Below are 20,757 nucleotides of genomic sequence, written 5' to 3' on the forward strand. Positions count from 1 at the left end.
TGAATTTGGTAAAGTAGCAGGATACAAAATTAATGCACAGAAATCTCTGGCATTCCTATATACTAATGATGAAAAATCTGAAAGTGAAATCAAGAAAACACTCCCATTTACCACTGCAACAAAAAGAATAAAATATCTAGGAATAAACCTACCTAAGGAGACAAAAGACCTGTATGCAGAAAACTATAAGACACTGATGAAAGAAATTAAAGATGATACAAATAGATGGAGACATATACCATGTTCTTGGATTGGAAGAATCAACATTGTGAAAATGACTCTACTACCCAAAGCAATCTATAGATTCAATGCAATCCCTATCAAACTACCACTGGCATTTTTCACAGAACTAGAACAAAAAATTTCGCAATTTGTATGGAAACACAAAAGACCCCGAATAGCCAAAGCAATCTTGAGAACAAAAAAAGGAACTGGAGGAATCAGGCTCCCTGACTTCAGACTATACTACAAAGCTACAGTTATCAAGACGGTATGGTACTGGCACAAAAACAGAAAGATAGATCAATGGAACAGGATAGAAAGCCCAGAGATAAACCCATGCACATATGGACACCTTATCTTTGATAAAGGTGGCAGGAATGTACAGTGGAAAAAGGACAGCCTCTTCAATAAGTGGTGCTGGGAAAACTGGACAGGTACATGTAAAAGAATGAAATTAGAACACTCCCTAACACCATACACAAAAATAAGCTCAAAATGGATTAAAGACCTAAATTTAAGGCCAGAAACTATCAAACTCTTAGAGGAAAACATAGGCAGAACACTCTATGACATAAATCACAGCAAGATTCTTTCTGACCCACCCCCTAGAGTAATGCAAATAAAAACAAAAATAAACAAATGGGACCTAATGAAACTTCAAAGCTTTTGCACAGCAAAGGAAACCATAAACAAGACCAAAAGACAACCCTCAGAATGGGAGAAAATATTTGCAAATGAAGCAACCGACAAAGGATTAATCTCCAAAATTTACAAGCAGCTCATGCAGCTCAACAACAAAAAAACAAACAACCCAATCCAAAAATGGGCAGAAGACCTAAATAGACATTTCTCCAAAGAAGATATACAGACTGCCAACAAACACATGAAAGAATGCTCAACATCATTAATCATTAGAGAAATGCAAATCAAAACTACAATGAGATATCATCTCACACCAGTCAGAATGGCCATCATCAAAAAATCTAGAAACAATAAATGCTGGAGAGGGTGTGGAGAAAAGGGAACCCTCTTGCACTGCTGGTGGGAATGTGAATTGGTTCAGCCACTATGGAGAACAGTATGGAGGTTCCTTAAAAAGCTACAAATAGAACTACCATATGACCCAGCAATCCCACTACTGGGCATATACCCTGAGAAAACCGAAATTCAAAAAGAGTCATGTACCAAAATGTTCATCGCAGCTCTATTTACAATAGCCCGGAGATGGAAACAACCTAAGTGCCCATCATCGGATGAATGGATAAAGAAGATGTGGCACATATATACAATGGAATATTACTCAGCCATAAAAAGAAACGAAATTGAGCTATTTGTAATGAGGTGGATAGACCTAGAGTCTGTCATACACAGTGAAGTAAGTCAGAAAGAAAAAGACAAATACAGTATGCTAACACATATATATGGAATTTAAGAAAAAAAAATGTCATGAAGAACCTAGGGGTAAGGCAGGAATAAAGACGCAGACCTCCTAGAGAACGGACTTGAGGTTATGGGGAGGGGGAAGGGTGAGCTGTGACGGGGCGAGAGAGAGTCATGGACATATACACACTAACAAACGTAGTAAGGTAGATAGCTAGTGGGAAGCAGCCGCATGGCACAGGGATATTGGCTCGGTGCTTTGTGACAGCCTGGAGGGGTGGGATAGGGAGGGTGGGAGGGAGGGAGACGCAAGAGGGAAGAGATATGGGAACATATGTATATGTATAACTGATTCACTTTGTTATAAAGCATAAACTAACACACCATTGTAAAGTAATTATACCCCAATAAAGATGTTAAAAAAAAAAAAAAATCTGATCCAGAAAGAGATGTCGATGACAGAATTATTGTAGTAGGGACATTCATACACTCATTATAACTTTATTTGATATATTCAAGAAAGTAGAGCACAGCAAAGTACGAGACATAGAAGACATAAAAAATAAAACCCGAATTGAATTTCTAGAAAGGAAAACTACAATGTCTGAGATGAAAAATAACTGGGTAAAAGGGAGAGCATATTTCTGCTCAACACGGAGGGAACAGATCAGCAAAAGTGAAGACACAGCAAAGCATCTGAAAGGACACACAGAGAGCCTGAAAGCAGAAGAGCCTCAGTGAGCAGGCCTGGGTCTTCAGTAGTGTTTGGACATTTGCAATTATGTGACTGAGGTCAGGGACTCAGTATGAAAGTAACTTAAGTCTCATAGCAGGAAATACATATATGTGCCTAGTGATTTATATGCATACTCATCTAGGCAAATGCAAAGAGGAAATCATTTCTGGGAAGTAAAGGAAGGCTTTAAAATAGATGGTATCCAATGGCAGTGGAGGAGGGAAGGATTGGGAGTTTGGGGTTAGAGGATGAAAACTATTATATTAATATATAGGATGGATAAACAACAAGGTCCTACTATAGAGCACAGAGAACTATATTTAATATCCTGTGATAAACCATAATGGAAAATAATATGTATGTATAATGGAATCACTTTGCTGTATTGTAAATCAACTATACTTCAATAAAATAAATTTTTTAAAAAGTAAAAAAGAAATAGGATGTTATCTGTGTTGGACTGTAAATAATAATAACAATAACAACAGTGTTTTGGACAGAATGTTTGTGTCCCCCCCAAATGTTGAAGGCCCCACCCCCAGCGTGGCTGCATTGGAGATGGGCCATTACAGAAGTAATCACAGTTAAACGAGGGCACCGGGTGGGGCCCTGGTCGATGGGATCAGTGTCCTTAGAGGGAGGAGCCAGCGAGCTCCTTCTCTCAGAGAGTTCACACCAGCTGAGAGCTCAGCCGGGCAAGCCAGGAAAAGAGCCCAGAATCAGACCTACCCACAGGCACCTCAATTGGGGACCTCCAGCCTCCAGAACTGGCAGAAGTAAATGGTTGTGGTTTCAGCCACCCTGTCTATGGCCTTTTGTTACGGCAGCCCTAGCCCTAGTGGAATAATGCAAGTAGTAATAACAATGATGTTTATTAAGCGCTCACTGCAAGCCAGCTCTACCTGTGCTATCTTGCTGAATTCCCACAGTGGCCCCAAGCGCCCGGATAGTTTAGGTAAAAGCTGAATCACAGTCAATTAAATAAACTTTCTGTAGTGCCTACAGCCAAAGCCCAGGCTATTCATGACGGCATGATCCTGCCTCAGGATTGATTCCTAGGACAGCTAATATCACTCAACATTCACTCCATGCCAGACAGTGGTGAAGAGGGCTTCAGCACTGATGATCAAATTCAATCTTCGGAATGGATAAAGATGATGTGGCACATATATACAATGGAATATTACTCAGCCATGAAAAGGAACGAAACTGGGTCATTTGAAGAGACGTGGATGGACCTAGAGACTGTCATACAGAGTGAAGTAAGTCAGAAAGAGAAAAACAAATACCGTGTATTAACGCATATATGTGGAATCTAGAAAAATGGTACAGATGAACTTATTCGTAAAGCAGAAATAGAGTCACAGACGTAGAGAACAAACTTATGGTTACCAAGGGGGGAAGGGGGGCAGGGATAGATTGGGAGATTGGGACTGACATAGATACACATTGATACGATGTATAAAATAGATAACTAATGAGAACCTGCTGTAGAGCACAGGGAATTCTACTCAGTGCTCTGTGGTGACCTAAATGGGAAGGAAATCCAAAAGAGAGGGGATTTGTGTATACGTAGAGCTGATTCACTTTGCTGTACAGCAGAAGCTGACACAACACTGTAAAGCAACTATACTCCAATAAAAACTAATTAAAAAAAATTTTGATCCTCAGAACAGCCCTCTGAGTTGGAGATGCCCTCCACGTTCATCACAAAGAGGAACAGAGGCTGGGTAACAGAGGTGGGAATAACACCCAGAGACACCCCACTATTCTCGGGTGAAAGAGGCAAGATTTGAGAGTAGGTCTTCCTTATTTCAGAACGCATCTTCCCACCGCCCTAAATTTTACAGCATTTCAACAAGGAGAGGAGAAAACATGCTTTTCAAACAGAGGAACTACAGAGAAAATACTCAGATACTTTGAGGTATGGAAGGGCAGAGTCCTTCAGTAATGGGCTGGAAAAGATCTCACTCAAGTTGGAAGCAGAGCCGGATCTGCTTATGCCCAGCTGGTGACCTTCCCTCAACACGCTGCCTGACCCCAGCTCATCACCCTGATTCGGTTTAGTTTTTGCAAAGGCAAATGAAGTCTTCATTAGCTTACGTTTGGGTAGAGCAAGCCCCAATGTAACACTGAGGGTAACTATGAATAGGTGAAAAGCAGTGACCGATCGACCATCATGACACTACACGAAGGGTTTGTCTGAAGTTACTTCCTGGTGTTTAATGAACAAAACCACAACTATATCCCCACAATTTGGTAACACATGGAATTCAGCATACAAAGCCATACTCATGGGACATAAATGCCATGGTAAATATGGTATTCACGATGCCTTCCATTTGAAAGATGGGTTTGTGAAACTTCTAGATGTGTTTTTTAACCAGTACATTTTGCTAGGTTTGAGACAAGCATTTAATGGAGTAGCATTCATTTTTTCCTTAAAACACTTGAATGTAAAGAAACGTGATAAATTTACTGATAAAAATAGTGACATGGGGCTTCCCTGGTGGCACAGTGGTTGAGAATCCGCCTGCCGATGCAGGGGACATAGGTTCGTGCCCCGGTCCGGGAAGATCCCACATGCCGTGGAGCGGCTGGGCCCGTGAGCCATGGTCGCTGAGCCTGCGTGTCCGGAGCCTGTGCTCCGCAACGGGAGAGGGCACAACAGTGAGAGGCCCGCGTACCGCAAAAAAAGAAAAAAAAAAAATAGTGAAATGTCTCCCATGCAATGACAAGAAATAGCAAATAATTAAGAAAAATGCTTCTGACTTCTTTCAGCAATTTGAAACCCTTTCCAGCAAGAAAAATTTATCCATTAAAGCTCTCAATAGGAATTCTCACAGTGAGAAAATGACAGTGTCATTTATTTAGCCCAAATTGAAAATATCCATAAAATTCTTTTATCTATTGTTTCAATTTGATAATGCTTATAAATACAAATGGCATCTGATCTACAGATGTTAATACACTACTCTAATCCTGAAAATAGTAACACTCTTAGAACCTGGGTTGCCCAAAAATAGTCACATAATTTGACATTACCTAGTTCACTCAACATGGCCAAAATTGATTTCATTCTGTTCTCACATGAAACGACCACAAAACTTGTTGTGTGCTTCTGTAGTAGAAACTGCTGGCTGCCTATCCAGTATCTGTTTTTTTCTTCTTGCATAGAATCAGAAGCCACATTTCATTTAAGGTCCACAGCTAAAACTGTACTGCCCAAACAGTTGCAGCTAAGATATGGCCACGTGACTATTTCTGGCCAATGTCATATAAGCCAGGAGACCTCTTTAAATGGTGTGATTTTCCCCCTAATCCAATGTATTTTTTTCTTGTCTGCGTTGACTATATTGCGATAGCGAGAGCAGCGGCTACGTTGGAACATAAGGGAAATTTTAAAGGTGGCAGAGCTGCGTTCTCTGTGCTATGGAGCCATTACATCAGCTCCCTCCAGAGTCGTAGGCAAATAGCCACTGCTCACTGAGTAGTGTTGATTTGCTCTGAAATTCTCTTACCTTCCAATATCCTTCTTCCTGTTCCCCATTTGTGCGGGCCCACCCAGGTGGCGGGGACCCCACCAGGTCTGTACCCACACCCTTGGTTGGAGAGCAGGGTGTGCTCAGGGCTCAGAGACCTCACCTGCCATCCCCACTGGACTGCCTGCTTCTCAAGGACAGAGGCTGGGTCTTTGCACTGTGAATCCCTCACCTCATGTTTATTGCACCCACCATCCATTTATGTACACAGAATGGGCTCGATAATATTAATTGAAAGAATGATCATGTGCACACACACGTGTGTACTTGAGAGGGCTTGGACTATTCAAGGGTGTGAAACTGAGTTGAAACATACTGTAAAAATACCAGCCCCAAACCAGCACTGAGCTGGATAATGCAACACCCAAGCATTATCCAAAGGAGGGAACACGGTCACACCCGTTTGGAAATTTAAAATGTCTACATCCCCCATTTGGGTAGAAGAATCCGTGATTAAGCTGAAGTATGCACGTCCTACTTACAAACACTAAGTATTGAGGGGAGGGTGTGTGTGGTGCAAGTATTTTGTAAGATGCCTTGGAGGGATAATGTTGAGCCGTTTTTTAATTCAATATCCACTAAGCAAAGCTAAGTATTAAGTTTAAGGCCTTACTCTTTACCATTCCAAAAATATACTTCTTGTTTGAATTTTACACTCTTGACTTTGCATGAGGGCTTTACTACATCATCTGTTTAAACATCTGGGTAGAGATAAACTATGTAATAAAAGCCAGATCAGTGGAAGTGGAATCATCAAGGTTGTCTCTGCCTTACAAAGTACTCCACTCAGAATGCTTTCAAAAGACGGTAGTTTGTTTAAAAGTCTCAGCTGGGTGACCTTAAGCCCAAAGGTCTTAAGACAAATGTTTAACTCCAAAGGCATAACATATCTGCATGACTTATAAATGCAATGACATTTTCAACATTAACAGAAGATTTGACCTTTTGTGTCCCGTATTCTGGGATATGGCGTTTTAGCACATTGGGTTTCTCTTTTTCTTCCTGTTTATTGTTCAAAGGCATACCTTGAAGCATGAACTTCATGAGTACAGCAACTCAAAGCCTAGAAAAGAATCCCTAAGAGCAGAACACAGCAGAGTAAAACACAATTAAATTTTAACCTTTCAAGCTTTAAAAGATCCTAGTAGTTTCATTTCCTCCTTACCAAAATTAAATTAGATTCCTAAAGATGCAAGGAAATATACCGGCAGAAACACAATTACATTAAAGCACACTTCATTTATTCATGGCAGTATAAACATGTGTGTGTTTCACAAATGTTACTTATTGATTCAACAACAACAACAAAGGATTACATCTTTCATTTTGACAATGAGACAATGGTAGAATTGGGAGAAAAATCATCAAACCCTAAATTGTAACTTCTTTTAGAAAGCATAATTCATGTGATATATGTGAATCAAAATCATTCACTCAAAACGATCCGTAATTGGCTTAATCCTTAACATTTAAAAATATCTCTAGTATAGAATTATGTTCAGGAAAGATATATTTTAATGAAATCTTGCTTCAGCAAAGGAATACCACAAGAAAGTGTTTTTCTTTGATCACAAGCTACTGTCACTCAAAAACTTAATTGGATACGGTTAAGTTGTAAAATAAAATCAGTGCAGTCCTCCATTGGGGTTTTAGAAGAATGTTACTCAAAGCGGGTTGAGAAACATTTCAACTCTGAAGTGTCTGACTGGAAACCATTTTGAGGAGCAGACACGGTGATTTGATGTGTTTTTCTAACTATAAAATGCAAACGGTGGGGTTTACAAAGCCTTTTAGAGCCACATCTGAGCACTTTATATTTGAAAATACTCTGAGGACAATAATTCTGAGAATGACAGAGTTTTAGAAATATAAAAATTGTTTGAAAATTAATGTTTACTACATATGGTGCTAGTTTTGCTTGTATAATTAGAAGGTACCTAGATATTTCCTTAGACCATTGGTATTCAAACTGGAATGTGCTACAGAAACCAGGGAGACTTGTTTAAACCGAGACTGCAGGGCTCCTACCCTAGGGTTTTAGATTTCGGGGTTGAGCCTGAGAACCTTCATTTCTGCCAAGCTCCCAAGAGATGCAAATGCAGCTATTATGGGGACCAACACACTTTGAAAACCACTGACTTGAACGGTAATTATTAATCCAAATTAATAAAAAGAAAATACATCTATATTATATTTCTTTCTATATTCCCCTAAATTTATAATCTGTGAAATTCTGGTCACACTTTTTGTAAATGATACAGGGTACCCAGTTCAAATTATTTAATTTTGCTAAAGCATTGACTGAAAAGCTCTTTAATCCCTATTTTTTTAAAAGCATCTTTTGTAAGAAAAAATGGTATGCTTTCATCTCATAACATATAATGTCATCCAGGGTTAGAGAAACGGTACATTTAAATCACTGAATTGTTATTTAGACACATGTAAGCATAATCTAGTAAAAGGACAACAAAAAATAGATTAGCCTTGGGGACCTCAGTTTCCTTAAAATTAAATGTTTGACCTGGACAAACTCTGACAGCCTTTCCAGCTCCAGAAGGAATGTCAATTCCTTCCCATGTCCCAGGAAGCCGGCCCATCTCGCCTTGGCAAAGACAGTAACTGAATCAGAGGAACTGCCCAAAAGTCTGCAGAAAAGAATGACCTTTCAGGGTGTAATTAACAAAGAGTTTCAAAACAGAAAATGAAGGACAGGATGAGATTGGACTGCCTGCCCTGTGTCTTCCAGCTCCTCTGCGGCCCACTTGCTCTTTTGATCTCTGAATCTTAATTATAACAAAAGACGAGGTTTTATCTCTCTGAACAGCGTCTTCTTCAGCGCTTAGACAGGCAGGTTCTGTGGGTGCTCACGACCGGTGGACGGATCAGAAGGTGGTGTGGTTTGTTGCTGCTCAGTCGCAAAATTAACAAATATCTGAAAGAAATGATGGAAATAATTAACTTCGAGGAACACTCAACCCTTTGTTCTCCACTATTACAGGGAACATCTTCTCCAAGCCCTGCCCAACTTTTCCTACGACTCATAACCATTCATTCACAGCACCCCTTCCTAAATCACCCTCAACAGGTAGGTCTTCTGAGGACCCAACTACAGGAATGATAAACATTTCTGGAAAATTAATAAATCGTCAGGAAATTCTCGATGCCTTGAGCATGGCTTTAGATTGAACCTGTGATCTAATTTCACCTTCTGGGACTCAAGGAACCAAGCACTTTTCTTCCCAAAGTCAGCTCACTTACAGTGGAGCCCCTTTACTTATTGGCGGGGGCTGGTGGGTAAGTGGGGATGGGAAGGCTGACGGGGCCTGATCCGTTTACTGAGCGACCAATGAAACTATGAGCAGATGGAAGCCCTGAACGTCGAATATTTACCTTGAGTGGAGAGCACACAGTAAATGGGGCCCCTCACACTCACTATCTTTATCAGAATTTTGCAAACTCAAATGGTGATTAATAAAAGAAACGGTGATCTCAAGAAGTATAATCTGGCTCCTTTTTAAATCGGCTGGAGTAGGCCTCAAGAAAAACAACGTGGTGACGCCTTTGAGGTACCAGACCTGCTCCAGAGGGGTGTGCTTGATGGAGTAGTATTTGATACTCAGGAAGTTTTTGTTGTCCTCCAGAACTCTGAACGGGCTAAGCACGCCCATCTTTTTGGCACATGGTATTCCAATAAATTAAGGCGCTGCGCCTAAAAGCAAAAAAAAAAAAAAAAAAAATTGGATCACAGGATTAGGAATCTTAAGCAAAATTGATCACACTGTATTTAATTGCCAAATAAATTATCTTTTTGCAAACCACACCTTTAAATACTAACTAGGTGTGGGGGTCAGTTTTGTGAGTCTCCAGAGAATGGTCATGGGCTACGATTCACCACAAGGCATATTTGATAAGAGGTGTCCCCCTGGGTGGGGTGGCCTCTCTGCCCCTTTCTGCCCCCCCTCGCCTTGCCACAAGCCTGGGAAGCCCTCTCTAGGGGAAAGAAGACACCTATCGACAGCTGAGAAGAAGGAGGTATATGTGACATCACAGAGATGCACAGAGACACCTGAACCTCACACCGGAGCACCCGGCCATACCCACCATTAGCTGACCAACTCCTGGTGAGATGTTTAACTGTTCTGAGCCTCATTTCCACGGGAGCACATGGAGATCCCAACAGCGGGTTCATGGGGGTAGTTTAGAGTGGTCCTTGAACCACTGTGACTTGGACAGCATGCTTCTCGCAGGGTAGGATTTTACCAAATGGTCGTGGATGAAATAGACACACAACGCGTAGCTCCTTTACAGACTACAATCTATTAGAAGTTACGACAAACTGGAATCATGGGGTCATCCAAGAGAACGGCAGGTGGCGCTTCTCAGACATTTGTGTGTACAAGGATCGCCTGGTCCCCTTGGGAAAGTGCAGGTTTGGGGTCAGTATGCTGGGGACTGAGATGCTGCAGCTCTCACCTGCTCCAAGGTGATGAAGACCTGCTGGCTCAGGGACCACACTTTGCATCAAGTGTGTAGAGGGTTGTGATCTCAAGCCCAGGGCCCTTCCTGTGAATGAATGTTGAAATCCCTGAGTCTACAAACCCCACAGCAAATGCATGGGAGAAATTAACTTTTGTATCTTCCATCCTCAACAAAACAAACTGTGTGATGAAGCTGTTCCCACAGAAAAGGGGGGATGAGTAACCACCATCTGCTCTGGGTGACCCAACAAGGGGAAAAGCAGGCTTGTCGTCCTTCAGCGAGGTCAGGTGAGATCCACCACCCCTGCTATTTTGCGGGGAGAGGTGTGGCCTGTACTTTGCCATGAGGCCAGAACAATAAGCGATATCTTTTGACAGCAAATAATTAAAACAGGGGAAAAGACAAGTACACTTATAAGATGTTTTTAGCGCAAAACAAAGAAGTAATGTACAATAGTGGCACTACCTTAAACTGGATTCCTGGAAAAGAGAGCTTCAAGCAGTCGGAAACAGCGTTGTGTTGATTTGCTTCGTTGCAGAGCCAAACCTTGACTGTATAACTATCACCAAACCTGAGAGTTGAATTTTAAAAATAAGGTTACTATTGTATAGTCCTAAGACGGATAAACTCTAAGTCCATTTTCACAGGAAGGCAGAAAAAGAAAGTAACTCTTCCCAATTGTTGGAAAATTTTGTGTTCTCAAAAATAGAATATTCAGGAAGTAATTATAACTCACTTATGCAGTTTGCTGTAATTCATTGACACAGAGACTGATTTCTCTTTTCAAAAAATCAGCAAATTCTGGAATCAACACCTAGTCCATACAAGAGGGAGGGTGAAAGTGTGAAAGCAAAGTACTGAGTTAAGAAGGCAGAGCTGGGCTGGAGACGGACCCTGAGAACATCCCAGCTTCAAGGGATCACAGCGTGGCTGGGAAGGATGGAAGGGAATAGGGGCTGCTTACGGGATGAAGCCAGGCATTCGTTTATCACAGAAAACAATTCTCCCAACTGTACTTAACCCCGCGGGCCCTGTGACTACAGGGGCCCCTTGGCCTGACATTGCAGAGCTGTGGGCGGTAGGTCTGCTGGGGTCTGAGCGACCACACCCGAGGTTACATTCGTACTGTACACAACCTCAAACAGTGACCTCCAAGAATGCATGGGGCTTCCCAAAACCATGAGTGTTTATTCTACTGCATACCCCAGACGCCCCGCATCTCAGTAAAGATCTATGGAATGAAAGCAAATACACATATATATCAAGATGTTAGCAATTTTTCGTTGGTTTTCTTCACTGACGTATGTACCCCAAGTACCTAGAACTAATAAGTATTAGTCAAATGAATGAATGAATGGATGAAAAAAGGCATGCTCAGAGCCTTACAAGCACCTTCATTTACAAAGCATTGCTGGGGAAATGGTTACATTTAAGGAAGTTTTCCGTGAGATTGACTAACACGTTTATGGGTAAAGCACTTTTCCGGTGAATCTACCTGGTGAAGAAGAGGCCAAAGGTAGCGTGGCCACGCTTCAGGGACATGGATCAGCCTCGTGAGCACCCAGAGATCCTCGTCCTCGTTCTGTGTCCCAGCCTCCTGCCCTGCTTTCAGATCCCCCGAGACCTGTGTGTGACTCCAACGGCCTCCCGCTATTTCGAGCTAACGGTTCCCAGGCCACTCGGGGCTGACAGGTTGCTGAGGACAGAACATCGGTGAAAGCAGCCGGAGACGCAGGTCGCCTGAGTTCGCTCTCGGGACTCTCTGAGGCCGACCCCCGCCCGGGTCAGCACAGGACGTGTGTGTTCTGTCGCCCTGCCCGCTCCGGGTCCGTGTCAGACGCGGTGCTGCCGAGGTGCAAGGGTCCCTGCTCCGTGTCTACGACAGCATCCCGGGCGGGTGTGCATTTAATATTCCCCATAGGGAAGAGCTGAAGCCCAGATCCTTGAATGGCCCCCACGGGGAGGGGCTGCTTCAGGAGCTGCTGCCCATCAGAGAGCTCGCAGCTGTCCTGGAGGGGACAGGCTGGAGGGGGACAGCTGAAGGATGGAGAGGTGCTCCTGGTCAGGTGGTGATGACGATCCTGGGGGCAAAGGTCAAAGCATTTGGACAGCCTGGGTGTGATCCAGCCCCCTCTCCCCAACCCCCATCCTCACTTCAGACCTCTGACCCCAGGGAGTCAACTATTTCCACCTCGGTTCCCTCATCTAGAAAATGGGATCATGGAACCAGCTCCCCGAGGAGGCTGTCAGAGAGCTGAGCGCGTGAACCCCTGTAGCTTAGGTGGGACAGTGCCTGGCACTGAGGAAGCAGGTGAATAAATGTGCAGTGAAACTAAGGTTCTGCCCAGGACGTGGCCAAAATGAAGGAGCCCTTTCTCTGGTGTGAAGATGCTCACAATTTATCTGGGGAAGTTAGACAAAGCAAATAAAAAATCAGAACACAGATGGACCTAGAGGTTACCATACTGAGTGAAGTAAGTCAGACAGAGAAAGACAAATATCATGTGATATCGCTTATATGTGGAATCTAAAATATGACACAAATGAACCTATCTATGAAACAGAAACAGACTCGCAGACATAGAGAACAGACTTGTGGTTGCAAGCGGGGGTTGTTGGATGGAGTGGGAGTTTGGGATTAGCAGATGCAAACTATTATATACAGACTAGATAAACAACAATATCCTACTGTAGAGCACAAGAAACTATATTCAATATCCTGTGATAAAACACAATGGAAAAGAATATAAAATATATATTATATATATACCTGAATCACTGTGCTGTACAGCAGAAATCAACACAACATTGTAAGTCACCTAGACTTCAATAAAATAAATTTTAAAAATCAGGACACACATTTGCCGCATTTGCTACATAAAAATACAAGGGTGAGAGGCAACACTGAGTAAGCAGAAATGACTTTACTCTTTCACACACACTACGATCCAATTCACATTCACAGGAATGGCAGCCCTCCAGGCGTATTTTCCTAATGCATTTTAAAAAATGCAAAATTCCAATAATTGTCTAACAAGTTCTCACTATAAGAATATATACATATTAATGTTTAAAATTCAGCTTTACTCTAGAGAATCTGAATTACACAGTTCTTTAACAAAAAAAAAACTCAAGAGAATATGTTTCTGAAATTGGTTGGCAAATTCCTGAGGATGTCTCTAGAATGCTCAACAAGACATGTAGACAGAAAGTTATAAAAGCACAGCATCTTCAATAGCTAAGAGAATCTTTGCAGATTATCAGATGCATTCACGATGCGAGTATCTAATTTATGTTAGCCTTCCTTTCTCATTTCTGCCTATAACCTACACACATTTATGGAAATGATCTAAATTCCACAAAGGATTTATTTGATTCATGTGCTTTCCAGTCTAAAAGCTTTCAAAGGAACCAAGGAGTCATTCGCTTATATAGTCACTCATTACTCTCACATTTCCAGACAACAGATCATGTCCACATCCTTTGCAAAGTCGGCTATTACATAAAGGTAAATAAACAGTGTCATCTTCCAGTGAAGGCACCTGTAAGCATTCGACCACTGCTGGGATACAACATTTAGGTACCACAAACATTCAGTGTAATACACCTAATAAACACTAAAACAGGGGAGCAGGCAATGCACTAATGGAATAACAAACACACACACGTGTATTATAAAAGCCAATGAGAGAATAAGGAGGGCTGGCTGAGTGGTGGATACTTGTCGGTTATATTCAAGCTCCAAACAGTCCTCTCTAATCGCCCACGAGCATGGCATTCTTGATATGAATACTTTCACATCAAGTACTTCATTATATTATATTATGTTATATTATATTATATTATATATTACAGTAAGTCCCCTACATAAAAATGAGTTCCATTCCGAGAGCTCATTCATAAGTCCAATTTGTTCGTAAGTCCAACAAAGTTAGTCTAGGTACACAACTAACCCAATCGGCTATATAGTGCTGTACTGTAATAGGTTTATAATACTTTTCACACAAGTAACACATAAAAAACAAACACAAAAAATAAAGAAAACATTTTTAATCTACAGGACAGTACACTAGTATAGTACAGGAGCTGGCTTTTCTTAGCAGTACCAGCTACATCACTGCTGCTTTTACGCTTGCTTCCAGACACCCTGGGCTTGAAATAAAGATACTGTACTACTGTACTCTACACAGTCCTGTACAGTAAAGTACACAAAAGCACAACCACTTGTAGAGGATGCATGCACGTGACAATGTATGCCAGACACGTGAACTAACTTATGTGATTGGACATGTGAACGCACGTTCGCATCTTTGAAAGTTCGCAACCTGAAGGTTGGTATGTAGGGGAATTACTGTATATTAGATTAGATTAGATTAGATTAGCATTAGATTAGATCATATGATATCATATCATATCATATCATATCACATATTTATAATAATACTGTGAGCCCCAAAGAGGTCTGGGCTTCTCACCATGACTCAGCTTATCACTAGCAGAGACGGGACTACCCAGGCCTTCTGACTCAAAACCACGTCTCTCCAGGGCCAGGGACTTTATTACTTCCACTTCAGTTAAGTCTGTTTCAGAAACCTTTCTAACCACTGCAGATGCAAATCCGAACGGTCCTGAGAAGTATGAAGGGAAGGCATTAACGTAAAGAGAGCCTCTCACTACTGGGCATATATCCTGAGAAAACCATAATTCAAAAAGAGTCATGTACCACAATGGTCATTGCAGCTCTATTTACAATAGCCAGGACATGGAAGCAACCTAAGTGTCCATCAACAGATGAATGGATAAAGAAGATGTGGCACATATATACAATGGAATATTAGTCAGCCATAAAAAGAGACGAAATTGAGTTATTTGTAGTGAGGTGGATGGACCTAGAGTCTGTCATACAGAGTGAAGTAGGTCAGAAAGAGAAAAACAAATACCGTATGCTAACACATACATATGGAATCTAAGAAAGAAAAGGTCATGAAGAACCTAGAGGCAAGACGGGAATAAAGACACCTACTAGAGAATGGACTTGAGGATATGGAGAGGGGGAAGGCTAAGCTGGGATGAAGTGAGAGAGTGGCATGGACATATATACACTACCAGATGTAAAATAGATAGCTAGTGGGAAGCAGCCGCATAGCACAGGGAGATCAGCTCGGTGCTTTGTGACCACCTAGAGGGGTGGGATAGGGAGGGTGGGAGGGAGGGAGATGCAAGAGGGAGGAGATATGGGGATATATGTTTATGTATTACTGATTCACTTTGTTATAAAGCAGAAACTAACACATCATTGTACAGCAATTATACTCCAATAAAGATGTTGGGGAAAAAAAAAGAGAGCCTCTGACAGCTAACGAATGAAAAGCAGCCTTTGGCAGCTGGCACCAGCATTCCTCCCAGGGAAGAAAGGGACTTTGGAAAGAGCCTCTGTGAACTTCTGAGTGTAAAGGCAAGATCTCGGGGTGTAGGTGACACGGCCCCACAGTGAAGAGAAGGTTGATCCATGTTCACACACCTCTGAGCATGAAGATTCCTCTCTACAGCCAGTGTGCCAGGTTCTTAAATGACCCCACCAGCCGCAGATCCAGAATTCAGAGCACAGGTCAAAGCTGCCATGAGCAAAGGCCAGCAGAACTGTCTCAGAACTTGGAGGCCACGCAGGCTTCACCGAAAGATTGGACATCTTCCCTCTGAAGTCAAACTCCTAAGGCAACTATTACATAAAGAGAAGAGATAAACAACAAGGTCCTACAGTAGAGCACAGGGAACTCTATTCAGTATCCTGGGATAATCCATAATGGAAAAGAATATGAAAAGAAAGGATATATATATACATGTATAACTGAGTCACTTTGCTGTACAGCAGAAACTAACACAACATGGTAAATCAACTAAACTCCAATAACATATAAGAAAATCAATAAAGTCAAACTCTTGGGCTCAGCCCACCAGGCTCTCCACGACCTGAAGCATGCCCTCACCTTCGGCTTTTCATTCTGCTCATACCTGATCCCTTTTCTCCATTTATTCAACATGTTGATTTGGTGCTCCATGTGCAAGGTCCTATGCTGAGTGTGGAGGTCTTGGCCTCCAAAGGTTCCCTTGGGCTCTCAGGGTCAGGATGCCCTTCTCCTGTGCATCCCCATGTGTGGAGTATCTTCCTATTTGATCAGCTGCTACAGCAAAGCTGCTCGAAGGCAGGGCCCATCAGCTCTCCTGCCTGGCGTCCAGGTACTGTTTGATGAATCAGTGCGTGGATTAAATTTTTTGTTAAAATTTCTCTCCTAAATGAAAAGCAAAATGGGCTGAATATTTCTATAGGTGTTCTTTTCTTTGGGGGAGAATTGAAAAGGACCATTTTTAAAGCATGAGGCAATAGTCAGGTCAGCAGGATGGTAAAGTAAGCACCCACTCCTGCAGCACTAGACCCCTGTCACCTGCCCAGCCAGCACCATGGACCACGTTGTTTTCAGGGTGCTGAGATTTCAGCTTAAGACCAGGGCCCTCATCCAGCTTCCTGCATTTTTTTCACGATCTCTCAACATTTTTCTTCATTTCAGAAATGCCTTAGAATCTAGATAGATAAAAGATACATTTTAAGGCTGGTAGTAGTACATGTGATTTTCTGTATTTCTCAATCCTGATAAGTAGACATTTCTTTTCTTATTCTTTTCATTTTTAAAGAGAAACTTGAGATATAAGTTTAACTACTACCCATAAAGTTGAAACCTTGACACCATGATTTCTACTCTGAGTAACAGAAGATAACTTTCACTCAGAGTGTGGAAGGGGGAGTCAACAGAGGTCTTTATTGTTGAAATAAATTATGTGATTTTCTGATCAATAGAAGCATAAAAATGCTTCTAAATGTGTAATAATCCTCCTGCATAAAAGTAGGGGCCAAGGGCTTCCCTGGTGGCGCAGTGGTTGAGAGTCCGCCTGCTGATGCAGGTGACATGGGTTCGTGCCCCGGTCTGGGAAGATCTCACATGCCGCGGAGCAGCTAGGCCCGTGAGCCATGGCCGCTGAGTCTGTGCGTCCGGAGCCTGTGCGCCACAATGGGAGAGGCCACAACAGTGAGAGGCCCGTGTAACACAAAAAAAAAAAAAAAAAAAAAAAAAAGTAGGGGCCAATAGGAAACTATAAAAATTATTTCACTGAGCAGGTTGGTTCAGTTTAGTAGAAAACCACATAAGCCATCTGAAAACAAATGTCCTATCATTGGGTGGGATTCCAGGCACAGCCCCACTGAATCTCAGTAGGAAACGCGGGCCCTAACTTGGAAATGTTACAGAGTGGCACGTTTTCCTAAAGCAAACACGATCAGAAACTTGATCGTGAAAGAGAATGGCGTTTCTGTGGTGTAGGTATCTGTGCATCCTGGGTGACGTCAGTCCAAGAAGGGAAGAGTCTTTGGGAAAAGGAGACATTTTGAGCAGCTGGATGGATGTCCTGTCACATCAGGCTCCATAACATGGCAAACCCTGGGGGTCTGCCTGCTGACAGACTCAGCCGCCACACTGTGCTCACACCACCGTCCCCGCAGAGGTGGTGGGAACTAAAATAGTCATTCTCACCTTGATTTTTCTCTCTGAGCCTTTCAACGTAATTAGGCAAATGCCCCACGGAAAAAAGGCCAGGGCAATTTTCCTCCCAGCTGGGTGAGTGCTGCCTAGCGAGACGGCCCAAGCACTCACAGGTGAGACCTCAGGAGGGAAACAGCATCATTAAGATGGGGAACCTCAGAGCCTGCACTCCGCTCAGCTGCCCTGTGGGCAGTGATCACGGCTTCGTAAAGCCCTTCCAGGCAGGGTGAGGGCTCGGCTCCCTGCCCACAAGCAAATGCACTTGATTCTGACTGGCCGTGGTCTGGAGGTGTGGAGGGGGCATAGAAGGGATGATCCTCTCGGAAGATGTAATTAAAGCTCTTCTGAATTTCGCTTCCCAGATAATCTCTGTGGATTCCAGTCAGATCCCATGTAATACAGGCTTTAAAACAATAATGGAATAATGAGGAAAATGAATGATTTTCTTAGCAGAGAGGAATTAAGAGGCAGCCTCCCTCCCTTTGCTGAGAAAATGCTTCAAGAAGCCAGACCCAGGGCGAAAGTCTCTGGGGCCTCAACGTGGCTGAAACATTCCTGCTGGACAGCAGGGTGGGTACATACTGACCACCAGAGGAGTCTGGCCAGCGAGCAACAGAGGGTGCGGGATGGGACCGGGTGGACAGGAAGCTCTGTGCTGCGCTGTGCCCGCCTCCCCCTCAGCTCCACGTTCAACATCAGGAAGACGACTAAGTTCACAGAACACTGGAGCCTGATGTGTTTGGGGGGGCGAATAATGAGACGGGCACACAGCTGAGCCGACGTGATCCCAGGCCCAGCAGCAAGCACACGGGGTGGGGGGCCCATAGGTGCACAGACACAGCGGGGCATGTGAAAAGGTGATGATACACCAGGAGCTCACAGGGCCCCTCGGACAGGGGACTCTGAACCTCACTGCCATGAATTCAGGCAGGTATTCCCATTTCCCATGGGCAGAGAAGACCCTAATGATATATGGGTTGTGAAAACAAGTCATCAAGACGGTAAATATTTTCTCAGTATTACCCTGGATTCCTCCAAGCATGAATTAAAAACTAGATGATCCATATCAAAGAAAATGTTAATTGGGATCATAAATTCTTCTAAAAAATAGAAGAGGAGGAACACTTCCCCACTGATTTTATGAGGCCAGTATTACCAGGATACCAAACCAGGTAAAAGTATCAAAAGAGAAAAACAAACTAGAGACCAATATCTGTTATGAACATGGACACAAAAATGCTCAACAAAATACCAACAAACTGAACATAAAAAACAATTACATACCATTACCAAGTGTGATTTATCCTAGGAATGCAAGGTTGGTTTAACATCTGAAAATCAGCTAATGTAATACAATATGATCATCTCAATAGATGCAGAGAAAACATTTGGCAAAAGCCAACACTTTTTTATGATTAAAAACACTCAACAATGCAAGAATAAAAAGGAAGTTTCTACCTAGAGCTATTTTGTAAGAAAAATAAATAAAAGGCATCCATATTGAAAAGGAAGAAGTAAAATTACATTTATAAACGGCATGAGCTGTTTATAATATATGTAACATATTATATGTAATATATGTAATATAGAAATGCCTAAGGAATCCACTAAATACTGTAGGAACTCATAAATGTGTCCAGCAAGGTTGCAAGATACAAGAGCAATGCATAAAAGTGAACTGTACTTCTACACACTTGCAATGAACACTTAGAAAATGAAAATTTTTTAAAATTCCATTTATAATAGCATCAAAATAAATAAAAAACTTAAGATTAAATTTAACAAAATAAATGCAGATTTTATAACTAGAAAACATTGTTAAAAGAAATTAAAGAAGATTTAAATACACAGAAAAGCACACCACGTTCATGACTCAGAGGACTTAACATTGTTAAGACGGCAATATTCCTCAAATTGGTCTAGAGATTCAACATAATGTCTGTAAGACTCCGTGTTGAATTCTCTGTGGAAATTACAAGCTGATTTTAAAATTCATATGGAATTGCAGTGGACCTAGGCTAGCTAAAACAATCTTACAAAAGAGGAAAAAGCTCAAGGACTAACACTAATTTCAAAACTTACTTGAAAGCAGTGATCAAGACAGAGTTGTAGCATCAGGATAGATACATGGGTCAATGAAACAGAATTTGGTCCAGAAATAAGCCTGTGGGCCTGTGGCCAACTGATTTCTGACAAGGTGGCCTGGACCATTCAATGGAAGAATCATCTTTTCATCAAATAGCTCTGAGAGAGCTGGATGCACATGCAATGCCCACAGTTGATACCAAAGCTTATGCAAAATGGATCAAATATCTAAATGTAAGTGTTAAAATGATGAAACTCTTAGAATCATGCATAGTGGAAAGTCTTCATTGTCTCTGATTTCACAATGGATTCTCAGATATGACACAAAAAACATGAAAAGCAAAAGAAACAATAGATAAGTTGGGCCTTTTCAAAATTAAAAACAACTGTGCTTCTAAGGATGTTATCAAAGTGAAAAGGCAAACCATGTATCAAGAGACAATATCTGCAAATCATCTATCTGAAAAGGGACTTGTACCCAGAGTATGCAACCCTTTCAAATACATAATAAAAAGACAACCTAATTTCTTTTAAATGGGCAAAAGATATGATTAGACATTTCTCCACAGAAGACATTCAAATGGGCAACAAGCACATGGACATATGTTCAACATCATTAGTCATCAGAGAAATGCAACTCAAAATCACAGCGAGATACTACGTAACATTCATTGGGATGGCTGGAATGAAAAGTCAGGTAATTAAAGTAACGGTAAGGATG

At 42.0% G+C, this 20,757-nt stretch overlaps 1 protein-coding gene across 1 annotated transcript in view; it reads right to left on the minus strand.

The window, feature by feature from the left end:
- Positions 1–8,719: 8,719 nt before the first annotated feature.
- LOC309827188 (ATP-binding cassette sub-family A member 13-like) overlaps positions 8,720–20,757 on the minus strand; it is a gene marked incomplete at both ends in the record, with an annotated part of 150,292 nt that continues 138,254 nt past the window's right edge. Inside the window, 4 exon segments of the mRNA XM_082661725.1 lie at positions 8,720–8,812; positions 9,456–9,532; positions 9,535–9,589; positions 10,825–10,930. Of these exon segments, the coding sequence (XP_082517851.1) occupies positions 8,720–8,812; positions 9,456–9,532; positions 9,535–9,589; positions 10,825–10,930 (331 nt within the window).

This window comes from Grampus griseus (genome assembly GCF_964374135.1).
Source record: "Grampus griseus genome assembly, chromosome: 9".
Taxonomy (NCBI): Eukaryota; Metazoa; Chordata; class Mammalia; order Artiodactyla; family Delphinidae; genus Grampus; species Grampus griseus.